The 23,033-nt window shown below is 31.2% G+C and overlaps 1 protein-coding gene across 2 annotated transcripts; it reads left to right on the top strand.

Moving 5' to 3' along the window:
- Positions 1-888: 888 nt before the first annotated feature.
- Positions 889-15,064, top strand: LOC139527944 (uncharacterized). Of its 2 annotated transcripts, none has more exons than XM_071323639.1 (7): positions 889-1,017; positions 3,131-3,290; positions 3,702-3,920; positions 7,162-7,443; positions 8,247-8,804; positions 9,606-9,794; positions 13,685-14,113. In XM_071323639.1, exons 2-7 carry the CDS (start codon positions 3,158-3,160, stop codon positions 14,041-14,043), a joined length of 1,740 nt encoding a protein of 579 aa, XP_071179740.1. In that variant the 5' UTR covers positions 889-1,017; positions 3,131-3,157; the 3' UTR covers positions 14,044-14,113. The 2 variants fall into 2 exon arrangements, with proteins under 2 accessions (XP_071179740.1, XP_071179739.1); XM_071323638.1 differs by having other exon boundaries at positions 945-1,017; positions 9,594-9,794; positions 13,685-15,064.
- The last annotated feature ends 7,969 nt before the right edge of the window (positions 15,065-23,033 follow it).

The raw sequence follows: 23,033 nt of genomic DNA, 5'->3' as shown, positions 1-23,033 counted from the left end.
TGCTATATCAACTGTCAATCCGATTGTCCAACCTTGCCCTTTAAAAAGTGTGTCTTGATCCACATTTATCATTTTCACAAATTACGCTTGAAACACTTGAACTCTATAAATTAATCGCATAACAATGCACAGGATACTAGGTGCCATGACAATTAGGATGGTAAAATGCGAACAACAACTAGATATGCAATTTAATAACACATGGATAACCCCAGAATGCATATTCTCTTAACGATCTGACCATGCTCACATCAAATTGTTCAGTTCAATTTGTTAAGTTACAGAACAGTTGTGGGTGAGTGGCTTTGATTTTCCTTCATTACCCAATTCTTTGAATGTCACACAGTTCTAACCAGGGTCTCCTTCCTAATTAATAGTTGCTATAAGAACATGTAATGTGTCTGTTTATTCTACTGTAGTATTCTCATACTTGTTTAAGGTTATGAATATTATAAACTTAATTAAAAAGTTTCGTCTTGTTCGTATATATAATTAACGAATTAAAAAAAACTCGAGGGGTACGTGCTAAATCCTGTTATTGCATCTGAAAAGCCGACAGTGCAAGCATATATGATGATCTGCCGGTTCGGAGTTTGTACGAATCCTACATGTCCCACTTTTTTCTATCTGTTTTTTTTTTTCAAAACCAAAATACGAGTTTGAAAATATGTGATCAGCTGTTGCGTCCTATTTACACTAAACCTTCCGGTTGGTAATGTGAAACACTTTAAATCACAAGAGATAACAAATTATATGTATTTCAGAATGTAATGCACCTATGAAATAACAAAATGCTAAAAATAGATATAGAAAGCTAAACATGTTATGTCATCAATTCGAACCTAAGGTTTACATATAAATAGACACGCAGATTTTCTGAAAATCTCTGACACGTAATCTCATGTGATACGTCACTGATACATTTTACCGCTAATAAATATCTCATAGAGACTGCGCACTAATACGAAAAAATGCTTCCGTCCATGTAATGGCTGCATGGTTACTTTGAATTGATCAGTAAGACATTTCTTTCTTTCACTTTTATGATCACATGTACCCTCTTAGTTTATAAAAAAATATCATTATACAAATACACATGTACATTTGAAATGATAGATCTTTTCCAATTTTCAAATATTTTCACGCTCCCCGATGTATTACTCATTCTACATTGAATTTAATTATAATGTCTTGCAAGTAAGAGGAAACTATTATGCCATGCCTTGATTTCCACATATTATACATAGATATAAGAAGATGTGAAATAAGTGTCAATGAGACAATTCTCCATTCATGTCGAGATTTCTAAAAGTGAACCCTTATATGTCAAAGAACTACTTCCAACACGGAGCCTTGGCTCACAGCAAACAGCAAGCTATAACGGGACCCAACAATGACTAGACATAAGTGTTAAACCATTCAAGCATGAAAATCAATGATATAATCTATATAAAATCGAGAAACGAGAAAGTTAACACTGATGATCACGAACAGCGACAACAAACGACAACCACTAAATATCAGGTTCTCGATATAGGACAAGTGCAAACAAAATTAACTTTTTGATTTACATGATACTGCATATTGTATTGATTACAGTCACTGTGGTTTTTGAACTTCTTTTGAACATTTTTCAAGGTTGCATTGTGTTATTTGATGCTAGTTCATAAATGTTGATAATGTACCTAAACTGAACTTTCATAGTGTTTATATAAATACTACCCATATCAACATGGCGTTTATTTGTATGTGTAACTACTTAAGGGTCTTTGTCTTGATTTTATGCTAAAGCATGAAATGTTAATATAACCTAAAACTTATAATTTCAACTTAGATTCCTCTTTGTAAAATTTGGGGTTTTATTAGCCACGACTACAGGCACACCTCTTTCATTTTAAGTTCAAATAAAATGGCAATCATTACATGTCAAAGCAACACTTAATGGTGTCTTGTACTGAAAAAATCAGCATACCTTTAATGGTATATAAGAAAAAACTGGTTCCTGGAACTACGGATGTACCAAAACAGGTACTTCAGAACTGACAAACAGACAAAATGTACCCTCTTTTTTAAAAATTTGGTGCAGTTGTTTTAATATTTAAAATTAAAAGTCCAAAAATGTTCTACAATGATCACCAGTCCTTCAGCCTTCATTTGATGCCAACAATACCTAAGTATTCTACATATTTTGAATGTTACACTCATGCGAAGAAACTATTTTGTGTTGACTATGTACTACTTTCTGGTATGTGCTTTCTGGCCGGGCCCGAATTAGTGGTGTTACACCTTAAGTTTGTAGCACGGATTTTTTTCTCAATCGATTCCTGTATTTCGAACAGCGGTATACTACTGTTACCTTTATTTACGACCATTTAATCACTTTGTACAGTTTATAATTTGATCTAAAATATTTTAAATCTTAGAACGTTAGATCTTGTATTTTGAATTTGTTTTTATAATTTGTAAACTTATGCTTGTATTACATTATATGTACACCAATTTGCAAAATCTACTGTTACTTGTATACTGCTGAATCTGTTGAGTACAAGATGCATAAATACACTCTATACACGTTTTTTTTGAAAATCAATTAATTTCTGTTTAATTTGTGAAATGGTTCATTTGAACATTTGAGAAATTTAACCCTGAAAACTTATAGAGAGATTCACTCCAAATATAATAAATAGCTGTGCAAGCTACAATGAACTACTTATGATGTTATTTGCAGGACACTCAACATCGACAAAATGTTCAAAATCTTTACATGTATTTATTTCCTAAATTCTTATTATTTTATATCCTTTGCATAAGCTAGAAATGAATTAGATGATTTTTTAGTATACAGCATTATTTGTACAAGAAACTTACAATTTGCTTATAACGAAGGCACTACTATTTGTCCAAAGTCAAAATATAATTTGTATTGTGTATAAAAGGTTGTTTCAAATGATGTGTATCAAATTTGAATATGATTACATTTTGTACATGCATTTTTTATAAATGTGTTACTCATAATATATATTATGGTTATACTAATTAAATAGACACTTTATGATCTTAAAGAACATCAAACTATATCTTTACAATTTCTTAAATCAACCATATCTATGTATTTAATTATGTTTTATAGGCATTTTTCTCAGTGAAAACTAATAGAATGGAGGTCGATGTCACCACAGTGGACGTCACTAGCCTCCCTAGTCTTGATTACAAGTTGAATGTCTTCTTAGTTAACATTGCAAGGGAAATAACTGATGAGGACTTAGATATCATGAAATTTGTGATTTCGGGTAACTTATCTTAGCTGGTTTATTTTATTGTAATAAAATGAGTGTCATTGTATTATCACCACAAAATACAACAGAAGTTCAAATTCAATCAAATAATACAATTATTTGAATATAATGCAAGCTAAGTTATGCTTCTAATGTAAAAAATAATGTTTAACCAAATATGATTAACCGTGAAATCAATTTGAGTTACTAGTTTTTCGATTCTGCGCATTTAAGACATAGTTGAATAACAGATATAGTAAAAATTAAAGTTTTAATTTCTACGAAACTTTTATTAATTTATGCGGTTTCGTGATTTTGAGAAAACAAAGTATGCAGACAGTGTCTAATATCCCTGAGATCACCTTATATAAATTAGTATTTATAACATATGTTCATAATACATTCGTGTATATTGTGTTTACACAGGCGATCAGGGATCTCCAAGAGGTGTTCTAGAGAAAATAACGACTGCTTTTAAATTGTTCGACCATCTGAAAGGACGATGTTTACTTTCAAGGGACAATATTCTATGCCTCCAAGCCATGTTATACCATGCTCGACGCATTGATCTTTTTAACGAATTGCTTGAATTTGCAAAAGAAAGAGGAGAAACATTACACTGTTATCCAGAATCTAATACACCAGGTAATTGCATTACATGAATCAAATATTATAAATTATTTTTATCAATGTCGTTTATATTCTAAATACAGGTTGAATTTTTCCAAATTTGATGAGATAAAAGTTGGGAATAATTGTCCAGTTAACATTTTTATCTTCACTTAATATGAGTAATTAATTTATGCAGGGAAATGCAGTGAGTTTATGTATGCATCAATGTCTGTCATCTAAGTCCTCCTTAGAAAAATCATTTGAGAGAGTGGAACTTATATCCCGTCTAGTTTACTTTTCAAAATTAATTCGTAAATATAAAAGTTGTCAAATCATGCAACTTTTCTAAACATTGTCCGTTTAGAAGTTTTGAAATTATTAAGAAACTTAGGTTTCAACTTCCTCAGGCAAAGTTGACTTTAGATAAATTTGACTTTTAATTTTAGGTATTTTTGTCATATAGCTCTTCAGCGGTTTCGGTACTTATAATTCCGCGGATTTCAAATGTTTGGCTTTGAGCGTTCATGATGAAGGTAAATCCAGAAAAGCGCTTCGGACGCATGACTATATTGAACGTGTTGTTTTCAATTTATGTCTTACGGAATATTTATCAAAGGTACCAGGCTTATATTTTGATACGCCAGACGCGCGTTTCGTCTACATAAGACTGACCAGTGACGCTCAGATAAAAAAGTTTGAAAGCCCCAAAATAGTCGAGAAGCATTGTTGACCGTAAATTAAAAAAAAATGCCAAATTCTGTAAAGTATATGTTATCTATGCAATGGATAGGAACATCCGTAATATTTCTAAAAGTTCATACATTTGCAAACAGTTAATGTATGATAATGATAAAACCATGTAAAAAGGCACATGTAGTATACCGCTGTTCGAAATTCATAAATCGATTGAGGAAAAAAAACCAAATCCGGGTAACAAACTAAAACTGAGGGAAACACAATAAATATAAGGGGAGAACAACGACATAACACTTAAATGTAACACACAAAGAAACGATCTTAGCATTAAACAAAATCCGATGAGGATTACAAATATATTATATTACACGACACAACAAAAACACAACATTAAAATGGAAAACACACATAAACCTATAATTGATTTTTTTGTCAACAACGAAGTGCTGACTAATGGGCTAATAAGTGTTTGATGAAATATATGTTAGGTTTTCCAAAATTAGTTTTCCTACAATGCTCTTTTACTCCAATCGTACATTATTTTTTACATTTTAAAAGCTGATTTTCAAAGTTTAGTTATGAAGTTCTTGTTTATTGTAACCTAAGTAAATCGCAAAGCGTTTGATAGGTACAGTACACCAATTCATGTCTTCGAACTTTTCCCGGCAATGTGGCAATGCGCCGAGCCATATCTCTTCATTTTTTGTTTTATTCAATTTTAAACCGGATAAAGTACAAACTATTCATATCAAATTAATTGCTTATATCAAATTAATTGCTTGAGAAACGTCTTTTTTTATTGGAGAAAAAGAGTAGCACTATAAGCTTATTTGCAAATTTAAAGAGTATTACTTTTACTGACTAGTTTTATTGCTAGTCATTTTGAGTTTCTGTTTTACCTTATGTCAATTGCCATTACTTCTACACCTACAAAAATTATTTTAAAAGCAGATTGTCCACATACCCTAAAGTGTTAAATTTCAAATAAACAATGACTGAAAGCGTCAAAAACTAAATAAATTCGAAAACAAATTCTGACTTAGAAATAAAACATTAACGCCCCACCTGGAGTGAAATGGTTGTTCACTAAAAAGTTTTCTTGTAAATAAAGGCAACATAAGTATACCGCTGTTCGAAGATCATAAATCGACAGAAAAACAAACCAATCCGGATTACTTACTAAAACTGAGGGAAACGCAATAAATATAAGGGGAGAACAACGACACAACATTTAAATGTAACACACAAAGAAACGATCTAAGCATTAAACAGAATCCGATGAGGATTACAAATATAACATCAAAACTAAATACATGAATTTGGGATAGAAAAGTACCGTGACACGTCTAATACGGTGAATTTAAACTCAAATCGAAGAGGAAACAAACGACACAACAGAAAAAACAGCGTTAAAATGTAACACACACACAGAAACGAACTATAACATATTCCTGACTTGGTACTGGACATAAAACAAAGATACGAATCCAAATTTCTGAGAGTTATATAGTTTCTCTTTTTCATAGCAGCAACCAAAAGGAGAGATTACAAAAGTTTTGAGTGCATTCAGCATTTTTTGTATATTTCCAAATTTTATCCGTGAAGCCCATGTGCTTTTTTAAGATTCATTTTAAAAATTGCATCAGTTCATTCATCAAGAGTCATCTCCTCTTCAAACGTACTGTTTTCACAATCATTCAATTTCTTAGATTTTTTAAGAAACAAATATTTATAATATTTTCAGCTCAAAAAGTAATGCACTTTAATTCGTTGCATTCCTCTTCCGGTTGATGTGTTTCTCACGATTTTAGTTTGTAAATAAAGACAACAGTAGTATACCGCTGTTCAAAATTCATAAACCGATAGAGAAAAAAACAAATCCGGGTTACAAACTAAAACTGAGGGAGACGTATCAATTATAAGAGAACTACGACACAACAGAGACACAACACCGAAACGTAACACACACAGAAACGAACTATAATGCAAAAATGGCCATTTTCCTGACTTGGTACAGGGCATGTTATGAAAAAATGGTGGGTTAAACCTGGTTTTGTAACCCAGATTTGCTTTGAAATTCTCTTAATCGACTTATGACTTTTGAACAGCGATATACTACTGTTGCCTTTATTTAATGTTCATTTATTAACAGTGGAGTTCACACATATCATAAGAGTGTCTTCCTTGACTGCCTTCATTGCTTTCCAACGTATTTTGTCCTTAACCCGGAAGATCTAAAGTATGATATAGGCACGTGTCTATAGTTGACAACTTATTGTTGAACTCTTTATATATCCTTTCTGTGTAAATAAGCTACTAGACACAACATGCAGTATTAAAGACTTTTCGTCTGTTATGAAACAAGGTTTATCTATAACAAACACATACATACATTGACCTATAATGGTTTACTTTTTTTAAATTGTTATTTGGATGGAGAGTTGTCTTATTGGCACTCACACCACATCTTCCTATATCTACATAAAATGTCAAACATGTAAAAACGATATAGTATAATTATTCATTTAACTATGTACAAAAATGTACTTTTTATGAGTAACATTCTTTCCATTTTCAGTAAATGGTTACAAGTATGTGAAATTCCATGTAGCAGGAACAGCAAATTATAACCGTAGCACATTAGAAGCCATACGATCGACCGCTAGTACGTATATGAATGTACCTTTACATTTTGTAACAGTTCAGGGAATCCAAGCTACTCAAAGCTACTTGGTAACATTTATGGTACCAGACCACTGCATAGAATACTTGACTAGATTAAAACCAGCAGAAAAACAGTGCTTACTTTCTCTTGGTGTGGATTTTATTGTTGTTGAGGACAATACAATTGCGTTACGAGGTATATTATTATTTTACAATGTGTTGCTAGGAATGACAAGGCTACAACAACAGTATGACTAAGCGGTGTTCAGTTATATTACGTATTCATTTTGCAATTTTTTTTATTTTTTTTAAAAGGCAGATACTTGTTTACGTAAGAGTATGCCTAATCATAGTGCCGCATGTTTACAAGAGGCAGGTTATCAACAAAAAGTGTTTGGTCGGTTCATTATATAGCCACAATCGGCAAGTCAGTACGATTAATCAACTTGCAATTGCCTCCAGCTTTTTATCTATAAAATTGAATACATTTATATTTGAAACCGTCCGCTAGAACCATTATTTTCCTTTAATCAGCACGATTTATTCATTGACATAAAGCACGTGAATTCAATTTATGTTGAATGAGAATACTTGGTTCCAGAGCAACATTATTTTTTTCTAGCATAATGGTAATATTTTTTTATGGAATAGCTAAATTGTAACATCTGATTATTTCAAATTGAAATGATGGAAGCATTTTAAAGGTTTATCATGTTTATTGTAACACGATTTTCAATCTTAACATAAACACATGTGTTTACGTCAAACGCTACGGCGATTATGTGAATATTGTTGCAGACCTTCGCAAAAAACATTTTCGTCATCTGTTATATATACAAGATTTCTACCTGTTGTCATTTGATGTCAAGAAGGTCAAGCTATCATACGTTAATCTTGCAATCATAGAGACAATACTTAAACATATCGATTTTGAACCAAGTTAAAAACATCTTTTTTTACATATACAATGCATTTTTACATATTTAAACTGCATTTTAGATAAAAAGGTTGACACAAAAGCTGAACCCGGTATACGACTGAATGAAGAACTACAGTATTACTTCAAAAGAAATGCCACTCTTCATAAACAATTAGAACATTACCAACTAAACGAAATAAGTGATGGATTAAAAATAACGACTGCTATATCAAGATCACTGACACTACTAATAACATTTCTTTTTAATATGGTAAAGAATAGGTCTACAACTTTTGTAGACACAACATCAATACATAGTGCACATATTTATTTCCAACACAGTTTGGAGAAATGTAAAGATTTAGGCTACGATGTCCACGTTATTCAGTCATTATTAGAAGCACAAAGTATAGTAATAAGAAAACACAAACTAGAAGAGCATAGACTTTTGATTCTGCAACAACAATATCAAATTCGGAATTTGGAACATGTTGCTAGAGTTGTAACATATGAAAGAGATAAACTAAAATACCTTCTAGGCCAGAGTGTCCACGAAGAAGTTCTTTCCAGAAACGACCAGTTTTTTATTCATGGCATTGTTGAAGCCTTACCTATAGTTTTTGTTAAGCATGGATTAGGTAAATAATCTTTAAATTGTCGACAGACACACACCCATTCATACACCACACAATACAGGTATTATTATCAATTATAAAGTGTTGCCGTTTCCCCTGTATCCGGTAAACCTGTAATGTTTTTTTAGTATATTGATCTATTATCTTCTGTACGAGGAAACATGATTTGATTTGATGTTGCGTAATGTCCAGTGGCAAATATTTAATACATATTAAAGTCGATATAAAACGAAAAGATATCAAATTGATATATAAATAAAGTAAGGGAAATATAAAAAAGATTAACAAAGAACCAGACAGAGAAACAGTGCTGTTGACAGGTCTGTCATAGTCTGGGTTACATATTTGCACATTTATTAAGACTCAAGACTATCTAGGGTTTGAAATGTTTGAATACATTCTGGTTTGGTTGAAAACTGCATGCTCTTATATATATCATATTTCTAGTTTTATTCCGACCCCCCCCCCCCAAAAAAAAAAAAACCAAAAAAAAACACCAAACAAACGCATAATAATTGAACTTTTGTACACTAAGGACTCAAGTAACTATCAATTCGAAAATATTGTCAATATATGTCCAAATAGCATACGTTTTAGAAATTAATAATGGTCAGTTTAAGAACTACGATAAGCATTACAATTTTAAAATCAATATCAGATGCATTGGTTTTAAAATATAATAACAGTTGCAGCACATTATCAAGTTAAAAGATAAAAGCTGCAGGTTATAAAAAAGAGAGTATGACACAACGGAGGCTGCTGCTGCTTATAATATTCCCTTATATTTTAAAGGTATAATGGTAGAACTGCCACAACTCAGGCCTTATTTAGAAGAAGCTAGTACATATCTGAACAGTGCAGACAGAAAACGTCTGAAGCAAACGTTTGCAATAAATCAAAATGAAGAAAAAATATTTCACCTTGAAAAGCATTGCTTCATAGAAGCTTTATTGATAGTTGAACAACAAAGAAGTGGTAGTCCTGTTGACATTGGTGGGTATTATACTTGTATGTTGTCGTACTCGTAGCTCTAAATGACCACTGGACCATATTTAGTTTATCCATGACGTGTTGTCCGTCGTCGTTAACAGACAAAATCATCAATATCTATAATCAAAGGAATCTAACTAATTCATCAGAGGTGGTTTGCTTTTAAATTACTATTTTTGTAAGCAATTCTAGTATTTACGCATATTATTATAACAATATGTAATTGATAGACATACTTACAGCCAATTCAAATGAGTAGAAAGTACAGGTAGATTCTTTGGTAAACTTCCTTGCTAGATCAACCATGAAATAATTATTAGGTAGATACTACAAGCCTTTGAGTGGAGTCAAAAGTTGAACAGAGAACCAATCATTTGGTACTTTATTTTGACTTTTTAACTTTTTCGGATTCGAGCGTCACTGATGAGTCTTTTGTAGACAAAACGCGCGTCTGGCGTATGTACAAAATTTAGTCCTGGTATCTATGATGAGTTTATTTACAACCACTGGGTCGATGCCACTGCTGGTGGAGATTTATTTCCCTGAGGGTATCACCAGCCCAGTAGTCAGCACTTTTTGTGCTGACATGAATCATCATTGATATGGTTGTATTTATAAATTAACTGTTTACAAAATTTAGAATTTTTGAAATACTAAGGCTTTTCTACCTCAGGCATAGAATACCTTAGCTGGATTTGGCAAACCTTTTAGGAATTTTGGCCCTCAATGCTCTCCAACTTCGTACTTTATTTGAACTTTTTAACTTTTTCGGATTCGAGCGTCCCTGATGAGTCTTTTGTAGACGAAACGCGCGTATGGCGTATGTGCAAAATTTAGTCCTGGTATCTATGATGAGTTTTTTAAGAACTAGTGACAAAATATAAAAATTGTAAACCAGTTTTACAAGTCCGTTTTGAAATAATTTTCCAATCTAGTGATAATTATCAGCTAATTCACAAGCATGTTGAACGTGTGTTTGATTTGTCAATTTCATTTCTATCAATTACTCGGTTTTTTGTAAATCCAGTTATGTGTATGTACTTTACAATAGTACAATCGATAAAAAGAACTTTAACCAAGATCCTTAACACGTTGCAGAACAAAGTCTTTTAAGTTATGCACCTGCTATGCAGTTGTTTAAAAATTTATCCCCGCCCTCCATTTTAAGACTAGAAATGTACCCAGTCATGTCAAGAATTTGTACAGTGGCGCTTTACAAATCCTTGGTCATGTGTTAGTTACATTTACAAAAGAACGTACCAGTGTGTGATTAACTTCCCTCCAGTTTTTAGTCAAGACATCTTAAAATTCTTAAAAAGTGTGTGAACTATTAAAGGTTGTGCTTATCAATAAATAGATAGTATAAAGATAATTTCCCCGTTTTCTTATTAGATAAATATCATCATAAAACAAATAAAGAGATCTTGAAAGTATGAGTGTCAATGCGTCTGCTAACTACCCTTTAAAGTACACATGAGTTGGGTGTTAGCAATTATAGGCAACCGTATATGGCCTTCAACCATAAAACAACCCATATCGTACAATCAGCTATAAAATGTATAAATAATCTATATAAATGTTACATATTCAGTATAGATCATTCTCTATTGCAGTATTCAAACATTAAGTGCAACCCGGACACTTGAGTCTTTGATCCATTTATTTCATAAAGGTGTCAAATGTTTTTCTCATGCATGTCAATTCAAAATTTAAGACGAAGTGGTAGAGAATATGTAGTATTCAATATTTGAAGGATTGAACTCATGTGGAACAGATATTCATAAAATTGCAAATCATTTTAGAAACATTACATTCTGATGACATTTTTTCTGTGTTTTTCCCCATATCCTCAATTTCTTATATTATAAAAATTTAGAAAAAAATGCCAAGTCAGTATTTTATTTGATAAAAGGTGAAAAATTTATAAAAGCTGAAATTCCTAAATTTGTTTTCTTCTTCATCAAACCAGAGTATGTCTCTGATCAAACATTACAAATTACAATATAATTAACTTGTCTTTGAATTTGTTACATCAAGTTAATAAATTGTAGTTTGATATGAATGACAAGTGCTGACCGTATTCACTTTAAATTTTACACATACACATATGTTTACAATACACCCGGACAGGTAAAAAGATAGGAAGGTGTCCAAAAGTACATATGACCTGATCATTCAATCTAGGTCAGAATAAATCTAAATGAAGTAGAGACATACACATTGTTATTCATGGCTGCATTATTATCTGAAATTAATCTGTAAGGTAATGTTATTGGAACAAGTGGGTGCTCATAAACTCGTCAATATTTTACATCTCGAAACTGCAGTTGTTTGCTGGTTCGTTGTTTTTTCCCCCCGTAGCATGTTTAACTAAATTAAAGGTCCACAACCGTGAATATGCTATTTCTGTGTGAATATTGAATATACAAGATTCTAGTTATATAAACTATGCATACATACGACGAAAAGACATCAAGATCATAACAAAGTAGCATGTGTGGGGAATACACATTTTTAATACAAACAAAGACTATAAGAAATGAAATTTGATTTGCAAAGTTGTTTAGGTAAACCTGTTTGTATGAAACATATATATTATAAATAAGGCCATTGATATGAGTGTTTTGTTTGGATGACGAATTGGTGCTATGTTCCTCTCAATTTCAAGGTAAAAATGATTTCATGGTTGAGCTAGCAAGGTAGCTAACTAAAGACTCTACCTATAGCTTCATACTCGTTAGAATCCGCTGTAAGACAGAATATAACTAGGGAAAAAAAGGGACAACATAAACAGTAAATAGAGAAAAAAATATGCGAAATTCAAGATCTATATAAAAGTACGTGTAAACATTGTCAATCTGGGATACTTTGATGTGAAATATTATGTATTATATTAAAATGACGAATGCATATTATATGTTTTATAGCAATCTTATCTCACAATTATTAGGTTCAAACAAAGTGGTATCTACTGGTCACAACAAACATTTACTTTTGCTTATTTTATCTGATTCTTACTCAAAAGAAAGGCTAGGGTCCATGCATCATATAACAAAGTCATTTTGGAACTCACTATTACATTATTTATTAGGGTTAAATGAATATGATAATATTTTTGGAACTATTAAAACGGTTGGTCATACATGTGTCTGCCAGTACAACTTCCTTTTCAATAAACATAATCGCTATACAATAACGCGACATTACAAAGACAGCTGCAGCACCGCTAAAGAGTACATTTGACGTTAGCTTAATTCTTAACATTCTGGGGCAGCAGAAAATAATGTTTAACTTAAATATGAAATACAATGTGAAAAATATTTAAGTTTGAAGTATTCTAATCAATTGCTCACAAAATTAAATAAAATCATAGTTTACGTCTCTCAATAATGCTTTTAGAACTTCACCATTCACGTTTAAAAATTTAACACTTTTACAAGTCAATCTGATACTAATAGCCGTAGTAAATTTTACAGTCTATTTACAAACTAATTTCTACCGGGTGGAAAAAGTTCATTCAATGTCATGATTTTTACTGCGTATCAGAACAAAAAGACGTCCGTATCCAATAACAAAAAACAAATCTTTATTCAAGATTATTTTTAAAACTATTATTCTACTGTTCATAAATCATGGCTAATTGAGTAGATAATCAGCTTCAGCTTAAATTTTATCAGCATATTTTGTGGTACAACACGGGGAAAAATATTTAAAATGTTATAATCTGAAGATTGTACTTAATATTTTCGGTGCCCATTCCTAGTAAATAATGGTCCTACGGGTCTCCAATCAATTATTATGAAAATAAAGACAATTATTTGGACTTTCTACATCTTATTATATGAATACACATTTTATTTATAGCTAACTTTCAAGTAATCTGTTTTCTGTAGATGCATTTGGACAGAATTTGGTTTCGATTGTCAAGAGAAAAGAATTTGAGTTACAGTGGAAATCACAGATGCAGAAGTTAAGTCTTAAACACCAACCAGAACAGCAGAGATCTGGACGACCAACACCCAAAGAGACAAAAAGTCGGACAAAATCTAGTCACAGAATGTCTCCCAGTCAAGAAGAAAGTAGCAATAAAATGGATCAAGTGTTAGATAAAGTTGATCTCTTAACAAAACGCATGGCAGATATGGAAAAGTTGATATGTAACCCATTAGCTAGACTTGATATTTCGCGGACAGGAAACATGGACAGTTTAGGAATAGATTTCGCTAGTGCACAAAAAATGGATGAAGATTAGAATTAACGAAAATATGTACCAGTATCATATTTATCAAATTTGTATTTAATGGTTATTAAACCGAACTATTGATAATTAACCCTTTATCATCCAAAAAACATTAAATGTCTATATTGGCTTAAAGATCAATTTTGATTTTTTTCAGAACTTACTGACTTTCAATGCGTTTACTCAACATATAATCATTTAATTAGAACTTACTCATGTGAAAGAATATGGCACACTACTAACAATACTTGCATCTTAAAAATTGTATACGGTGCATGTTGTTAAAAATCGAAGGTTTCTTTTTTCTATTTTGAAAGAATTTTTAAAACTTTGCTCAAAGCAGTTTCCATGTCAATCGCAAAAATGTTTCATATCAGAATGACGCGTTTACAACTTTTAATCTTTACAAAAAAGCAGCATTCTACTTTTATTATTACATGTATATGCAACAAACATACAAGTACGAGTTATATCAAGCGTTTGGATTGACGTATTTGATCATAGTACGCATGTGTCGTCATACATATATTCCAATTGATAAAAGAAATTAAAAACATCTTTTGGAACACCTTGCCATTGTTGACATTCAATCAAAAGTATGTATGAAACCATCACTAGCATGATGTAATGTGATTATGAAACAATGACTTACCTTAGTTGTCAGTGATCAACGTCACAGTATTTCCTGTACAAGTAGAACCAACACCGACATTTTATTGTATACACTTAATTGTTATTATCCTTCTGTGAATGTAATATAAAACATAGTGTATACCACCAACACAAGTCATTCATTCATGATTTAAAAGAAACAAACAAGTTTTAAGTTATTATGTATTTGCTCACTTTTTACGTAGGTTTATCCTCTTTTCACACTTTAATTAAGTCTTGACATCATTGTTGTAAAGACTTTAAGTCGTATTAATGAAAGGTCATTACCACAAATCATTTGATTTCATGGATTCTATTTCTCAGCAAGAGACAGCCATGTACACTGATCAGTATGATATTAAAACTTGAACGAATTTTAAAATTTAAATGTTGTCGTTAAAACTCATAATTTTTTAGAATATAGCGTAAAAAGAGAGACGGAACATACCAAAACTGGACATTCAAACTCATAAATCGAAGACAAAACTAGCAAAACTTTTAAAAAAGAATGGCAGGAAAAACAGCAATCTTAAAAAAAACCCAACACAGAAACAATTAACGAAGCAACACGGCTCACGTAAAGGTCGTCCCAATATAAAGCATTTTTATATTATGTTCCAAATCCATTTAAAAGATGGACGAAAGATACCAGAAGGGGAGTCAAACTCGTAGATGGAAAACACACTGACAACGCCATGGCTAAGAATAAAAAGATAAACAGACAAATAATAGTACAGAAGACACAACATAGAAACTAAAAACTAAGCAACACGAACCCCACCAAAAAATGGGGGTGATATCAGGTGCTCCAGAAGGGCAAGTAGCTTCTGCTCCACATGTGGAACCCGTCGTGATGTTTATGTTATTAAAAACTCGGTAAATAATCTATTTCGGTAGGTCAAATTTCGATTCCTCTGCTTATAAAGGGAAGCAATCCTCATGTAATTTCATTACACTGAAAAGTACTGGACAACGATTCTATCGAAGAACTGAAGTATACTAAAATGTACTTATTGGTACTGGATTTAACGCTAGGCGTTTTTTTTCTTAATTACCTGAATTAGTACTGGCTGGTACTTCATCGATCGCAATAGATGGTGTACTATACATGTACTCAACATGTACTGAACAACTGAAAAGGATCTTGACATTTTTTGTGCGTTAATTTTAGGCATTTCAGAGTTGTTCATTTTAAAATGGCTGTTTTAGTGGTAAAAAACCGTTACTAGTTTTAACTTCCTTTATTCGTCAGTCTGTGTTTTAACACATAATCTCCTTTTCACAAACAAGCATGGCTAATGTCGAGTTTGACTTGTAATGTTTGAGCTCAGACATGTCAAGTTGGAAGCAAGGAATATCAAGTTACAATTAAAATTACTATATGGATAAGGGATATTAAAACAAGAATATCTTCAGCAGTTTTACTAATTTTATATACAGAATGTTACCAAATTGAGTTTTTTTGAATCCCACAAAAAAAATGGATCATTACAGAAAAGACATTTTAAGAGTCAAATTCTTATATTCCATATGCATGATATAAGAAACATCAGTTGTTATAACTGTTTATATCGTTTTCTGAAATTAAAGTGATATCACATAAGATGTAGGTGCATTTTAGTAATATAATAGAAATAACGTCCAAAAAGTCATTTACCCAAAAGACAGGATGTTGAACTCTAGCGCATTGTTGCGCAAGTATGCATAGAACTCCTTTTATAGGTTGCAATATCGATCAGACAATTCCGCATCGGTATTCATTTCGAAAACTGTGCCACTTTAACTGGAGGACAAAAATATACCCTTGCAAGGAAGTGCACAACCATTTATTCAAAGGTCAGACCATTGGGTTGTACAGCAATTTTTTTTTAACATTTAAATATCTCAAAGTTGAAAGATACTATACTTAGGATCTGCACTACCGCCTAGTTGAAATATTTTTAGAGTAAAATATGCACCCTATCTAAAAAGTAAAATTAAAAAAAATACTAAGAAGAATCCAAAACGGAAATTCCCTAGCTAATCAAATGCCAAAATCAAAAGCTTAAACACATCAAACGAATGGATAGCAAATGTCATGTTCCTGACTTGGTACATGCATTTTCTAATGTAGAACAGGTTGGATTAAACTTGTTTTTATAGCTAGCTATCCCTCTCACAGGTATTTCAGTTGCATCAAATTCCATTATATCGACAACGTGTTAACATAACAAAACAGACACATAAGGCAAACATGTCGAAAAAGAGAGACAAAGGGTGCATTCAAACTCAATAAGATGACAAACAATGAATATTTTGCATATCATAAAAAAAGTTTCAAAAATATTTTGGAACGCCTTGACATTGTGGCCATCAAATCAAAAGTATGCATGAAACAAACACTAGCATGGTATAATGTAGTCATAACTGTATAACAAAAAGACTTGATTCCTAAAATCCCGAACAATAAATGTCCAAAAAAATAGAGGCTAAAGATACCAAGGGTGCATTCAAAACAATAAGTCGAAAATTAACTAAATTGCGGCCGCCAATGATATACAACTCATGCAACTGTGTTTATACTGGTAAATTTTCCCAGTTGTTACTTTATGGGATTAAAAATTGAGATAACACATTGAACACAAATCTGGTACAAAACAAAATGTTTATGAATATTAAAAAAAAAAAAAAAAAAAATTAGAAAAAAACAGCATATTTTTCTTTTATAAATTTCAGACTTTCATTGAGTTAATAGTCAAATACATTAAATACATCACCAAATAGCAATCTTATAAGAAAACCGAAAAAGGTAAATCACGATTTAGAAACAACTACTTTGAAATTCCTAGTATGATAAAGCAAACATGTATGTAAAATAATTTAAATGTTTAAAACATTCGGTCCCGGTTAAGTAAATAAAAATTTTCACGGATATTGAAAAATTTCTCGTAGAATTTGTCTTGTGTAAATCTGACTAAAATGAAGAAACAAACAATGCATCAATCGCTTTCTTTTACTGAAATAATATAAAAAGAATTCCTTTATAATAGATGCATTCTCATAGAAGCACATACAATGGTCCAAATCGGTTCTTAAATTTGTTGTAAATCATCCAATCTTCTTTATACTCCTGTTGCCTTTGTCTATTACTAACTAGGGAAAGAATTTCCTCAAATTTGTTTCTTTTATGCAGTAGTTTCCGTTTTAAATCTGAGGATGCTTAAAGTGATGAAGTCCTTTTTCGGTCAACTTCCATCCTACAAGGGGTTCTAAGGATCAAAAGCCCCAACCAGTCGAAACATGAATAAATTCATCTAGTTGCAAAACCTAAAACGTTTTTTTTTCCCTCAGTATTTTTCTTTACCGCTGTAACTAATTGGTTAATGCATATCTAAAAAATATTTAAAAAAACAACAATGATATGTACTTTTTAAACAAATGATCAAACAAGCTTAAGAATGAAGTAATATCAATATACCATGTTAGACAATAAAAGAGAGAAATGCATACACGGACACAACTTTACCTATATGTGACTTTGTACCGCTTTAAGGACATTTTATAATCGCAAAAATATGACAAATGTTATTAGGTTATCGACATGTAAACACATTCATACATGTATTAGATAAATCTAATACTTCCCTTCGATAGTTTATTGGGCTGTTATCTGATAAAACGATGATTAACAGGGCGTTTTAAATGTAAAAATTAAGCAACTTAGTTTTAGTTTCATTTACATGTAGACATTGACCATTGGTGAGTACAGCATACAATAAAGCTTTAAAGTAAATCAAAAGGTGTAAACATTTTTTTACCGCATCTTCTAATTATCATTGATTGAGGACTTGACAATGTCTTTGAAGTAAATATATTTGCCATTTGTTTTCCATTGTGTTCAGCGTCATGTTTGTAAGGAAGACATTCAATAGCATATTTAATCTTACAATATTTAAAACTTCAACAAAAATTAACGCTAGTTATCTACAAATGAAAAATGTGTGTGATTAATAAAAGTTAGTTGATCACTTCGATAGGCAGGAAAGCTTAAAAATAATGGTCACTAAATTCTAAAAAAGTGAACTTAGGCATTACTTTTAAAATGAATAATGTATAACGTATCTTTGTAGGAAACGACTACACCCACAAATATGCTTCTTCATATTCAGCACGTTTAGTAGAAGGCTTGTTAGTATTTAGGGACTGAAGGTAGACCAACATGTGTTTTAAATTATATTATTGAATAAAATAATAAGAAGATGTGGTATGTTTGCAAATGAGTCAACTCACCACCAAATACCAAAATTACGAAATTAGTTATTAACTACTGCAAGCCGTTCGTTTTTTGGCATGAGCTAAAACCCATAAAGTATAGAAATTTATATAAGACTTCTAAATAACAATTGTAAAACAATTTAAACTAAAAAAACTAACGGTATGATTTTTTTTAAGAAATACAAAATAAAAAACAAACATATATGACTTATAGTATCATTGGTTAGATGACACTTTTTTAATGTTTTATAAAAATTAAAAGCCCAGGGCATATTCACATCTTCTAGTGACATAACACCAATAGTCTCTCGTTGTATTAATACAATTTTGATATTAGTTCACGTTAAATGTTTACATGGTAAGTAAATTGGATATAAATCATAGGTTTGGTTATTTTACCTAGTAAATAATCGATTGAAGGAGCAATGAGATAATTTTGTGATAACAAAACGGGTAAATTATTCAAAAAAGGAGATTTCATCTGCTACAAGTACGGTTTAATTTTTATGTAACTAGAAATCCTTAATTTTAAAAAGCACATAATTTTATAGAAATCATCATCAATGATATTCAACTTACAACTGTTAAAACATCAGATGCTTGCATTTTTATTTGATAAATGAATGGTTTTTTCCCTTTGACAAATGTCTGATATTTTTTGAACAGGCAGTGTTTCTTAAAACATTGAGTGCAAAGCTCTCGTATAAAAAATCGATTAAATACTTCATGTATTTTACCAACATCTTTACTCCGTATCAATTTAGTAGGGGCGGAGTGTTACATTGAATCACATTTAGAATGTTAAAATCTACACTAAAAATGCTTTTATAGTTCTATTTTCCTGAATTCATTCATAATGATAAGAAAAACAACAGTACTCATGATTTTTTCTTTGCTCTTTTTGTTTGGAAATTGCTTTGGAGATTGTACAATATGAAATGCAGTTTTTAAGAGTTCACTCTCATAAGCAATTTACAATGAAAAGTCATTCATGTATAGCATTCTATAGTGCATGGAAAGTCATATTCTAATAAAAATAGAAGGGAAAATACTTATTTTCCATTGGAGGACTCCTTGATTTCTATTATGTATGAATGATATCAAACACATAGATGAAACCTCTCGGCTTCGGGCTGGTCGCAATTTAGATGTATATTTTATATATTTCGAAAAATATATCATAATGATAAACTTTGATACAATAGACACAAGACTTATACTGTTATATGTATACAATAGTATAATATAATTTGGTACCTGCGAGGTTTAAATGAACTTTTGAGTTAATTTAGATATAGATTTGTTTTCGGTTTAGGTTCGAATCCCCTATTTCTTTTTGTTGTGTCTTTTTTTTTTATTGATTTCTAGTTTTTCTTATTACGTATTTGATCGTAGGATAATATTATTCCCTGTTGTTTCTACTGCTGGATTACACTTTCATCTGATTGACAATATTATACTGAAAAAATATGATGCATTGAAACATATTTATTTGATCTACAAACATATATTGAGTAATTTATAGAACACAATCTTATCTGTAATAAACTAAGAGCTTGTTGTTTGTTTTGATATGCTAATAAATAATGAGATGAGTAATTGTACATGCTGTATATTAATGTTAAAAAAATCATATACATTGAATTGATGGTTTGTTGTTTTTTAAATTGGCATTTTTTGGTTTACCTCATTTTCTTTATTCTAGTATCTATGGTTATTTACATACATTTGAATGTCATTCATGTTATATCTTAAGCGTAATTGAAAAGAGTAATTAATTGACATGCAGATTTTTCAGCTTACATTTTAACTGATAACATGTATCAAATGTAAACACAAATATACAAGCTTTTCGAATCTTTAGCATGTCAAATAACCAACAGTTAGAGTAAGAATTCCTTCAAAAAAGAAAATGTGGTATGATTGTGAATGAGAAAGCCTTTCACAAGAGACCAAATTACACAGAAATTTACAGCTTTGAATCACCATACGGCCTTCAACCATGAGCAAAGCTCAAAAGGCATAGTCAGCTATAAAAAGCACTGCATTACAAATGTAAAATAATGCAAATGAGAAAACTAAAGGCCTAATATATGTACCAAAAATTAACTAAAAACAAATATGTAACACAGTAACAAACGACAACAACTGAATTGCACGCTTCTGACTTGGGACAGACGCATACCTACAGCATGTGGCGGGTTCGAAAATGTAAGCGGGATCTCAACCCTCGCCTATCATGTGATGGTGGTGTAACAGAACAACATGTACCGCATAAGAACAGACTATACAAATCAGTTACAAAAAGCAGATGGATACAAATAGAAAAAAAAAGCATCTAACAAAAAACATAGAGTTGACTAGGCGTGGTGTATACCCCAACAGCAAAAAGATACTACGTACAGATTTGAGAGTACTCGCAGTTACTGACAGCTAGTTCAAACCCAATAACAACTAATTCAAATTCAGGTATCTAGAGGCGGTTAAGGGGTGCAGTTGAACACTATGATAAACTAGGGTGCAGTTATTGGGCTAAAATGGACTATTTTATAACGTAATCTTTGACGTAATTCCGAATCCTTCATATGTACAATATGAATTTGTGATATGTTCATTAATGTGTAAAGTTGTAATTGAAATTATGGTACGGCGAATTCTTAATATTTTAAAATTTAAGACGAATACGCTATTTTGAAGTATATTTTTTTAAGTACATGTATATCGTTTTCCTTGTAGCATTGTCAGTGTACATAACACTAATTATGATGGTTTTGTAGAAAAAAAACAGTGACAGCAAGACAAGCATATTCAATGGCAGCACTTACAGTAGAGGAGGAAAATTGTCTACGCGTACATCAGTTACTGTCCGTAGTAGGAGTTGAGGCCGTGAGAACTACATTTGACAAGTATTTTCCTCCAGCTAGTTTACAATCGATTTTACAAACAAGGAAGGAAGAGCTAAAAAAGAAAAGAATATTGACTAAAAAACAGTTGAATGTTTTATTTCCTTTGTCAGGTTAGGCTATAGTGCATTAATTTTTTTTTAATATAACAGAAAACGACCAAACGTCGATAAGTATTTGTATATCCTTCTCAATAAAAAAGACACAAAGTTACCAACTGCAAGTTCAAAGCCATAATAGCTACATGTAATACAAAAATCACATGCTTTTACCAAAATATCAATCAGAACACATCCTAAATTCAAAGCATTTAGTGTAAAGACATCATTAACAGTCAAAGGAAAATATGACCTTGAATAAATGCCAAATGATAGATATCAATAGATAGTTGTACCTTAAATGTGTATAACAATTCTAATAATATATAATGTATATGCATTTAATTTAGTAATAAAAAAAATCAATATGTTATTTTCATTTGATCTTACCAAAACATATCATGAATATCCAAAGATCTAATTACAGTTGTTGAACTGGTAACCTTTCAAAACAAGTTTATTTAAAGGATTCATAAGTTTACACAGATCGTATCTTAATGACATCACCATAAAAATTAGATGTGTTATTTCGTTTAAAATATTTTTTTTTACAGAAACAGATAAACTTCAAAACTAAATATTTATATATACATGATAGGGTATATGAACGAATTTAGTAAAGGTTTTTTATAAATTAATCTGTGGTTACTAAATCCCTCACTAAATAATTTGCCAGTTATATACTCACTGAAATACAATACCTCACTGCAGACACGGGTATCGAGCGAAAACATATATAAACCCAGGAACAGTTAGTGTTGCTGATATTTCATCTATTAAAAAAACTCCTTTTGGGTAAATATTGCAGTATATTTAAAAAGCATGTGCTGGACATCAAACGGGTAATTTGGTCCCCTATATATCGACATAGATAATTTGAATAAAATAAGATTGGTCAGCTTGTACCCAGATCAGTTTTCGAGATGGAGAGATAACAAGGTTACATGTCATCCATGACGACTGGCGAGTCTCTTCTCTGTATGTGGTTACTGTTTTCGAGCTAATAATATAGACTCAATTTTATTATTTAAGAGAAATAAATCCTACACGGATGTTACATATCGCTTCAAATAAATGTAGTAAACATATCATGTAA

The sequence above is a fragment of the Mytilus edulis genome, chromosome 6, assembly GCF_963676685.1.
Source record: "Mytilus edulis chromosome 6, xbMytEdul2.2, whole genome shotgun sequence".
Classification (NCBI taxonomy): Eukaryota; Metazoa; Mollusca; class Bivalvia; order Mytilida; family Mytilidae; genus Mytilus; species Mytilus edulis.
Note: the sequence above shows the minus strand (reverse complement) of the source record. Positions and strands in the feature narration are given on the sequence as shown.

Bases quoted from the DNA above. Each gene is read 5' to 3' on its own strand.
- LOC139527944 (XM_071323638.1), top strand. From the start codon at position 3,158: ATGGAGGTCGATGTCACCACAGTGGACGTCACTAGCCTCCCTAGTCTT. The intron at 3,291-3,701 runs GTAACTTATCTT...GTGTTTACACAG, and splicing joins CATGAAATTTGTGATTTCGG to GCGATCAGGGATCTCCAAGA. The intron at 9,795-13,684 runs GTGGGTATTATA...TGTTTTCTGTAG, and splicing joins TGGTAGTCCTGTTGACATTG to ATGCATTTGGACAGAATTTG.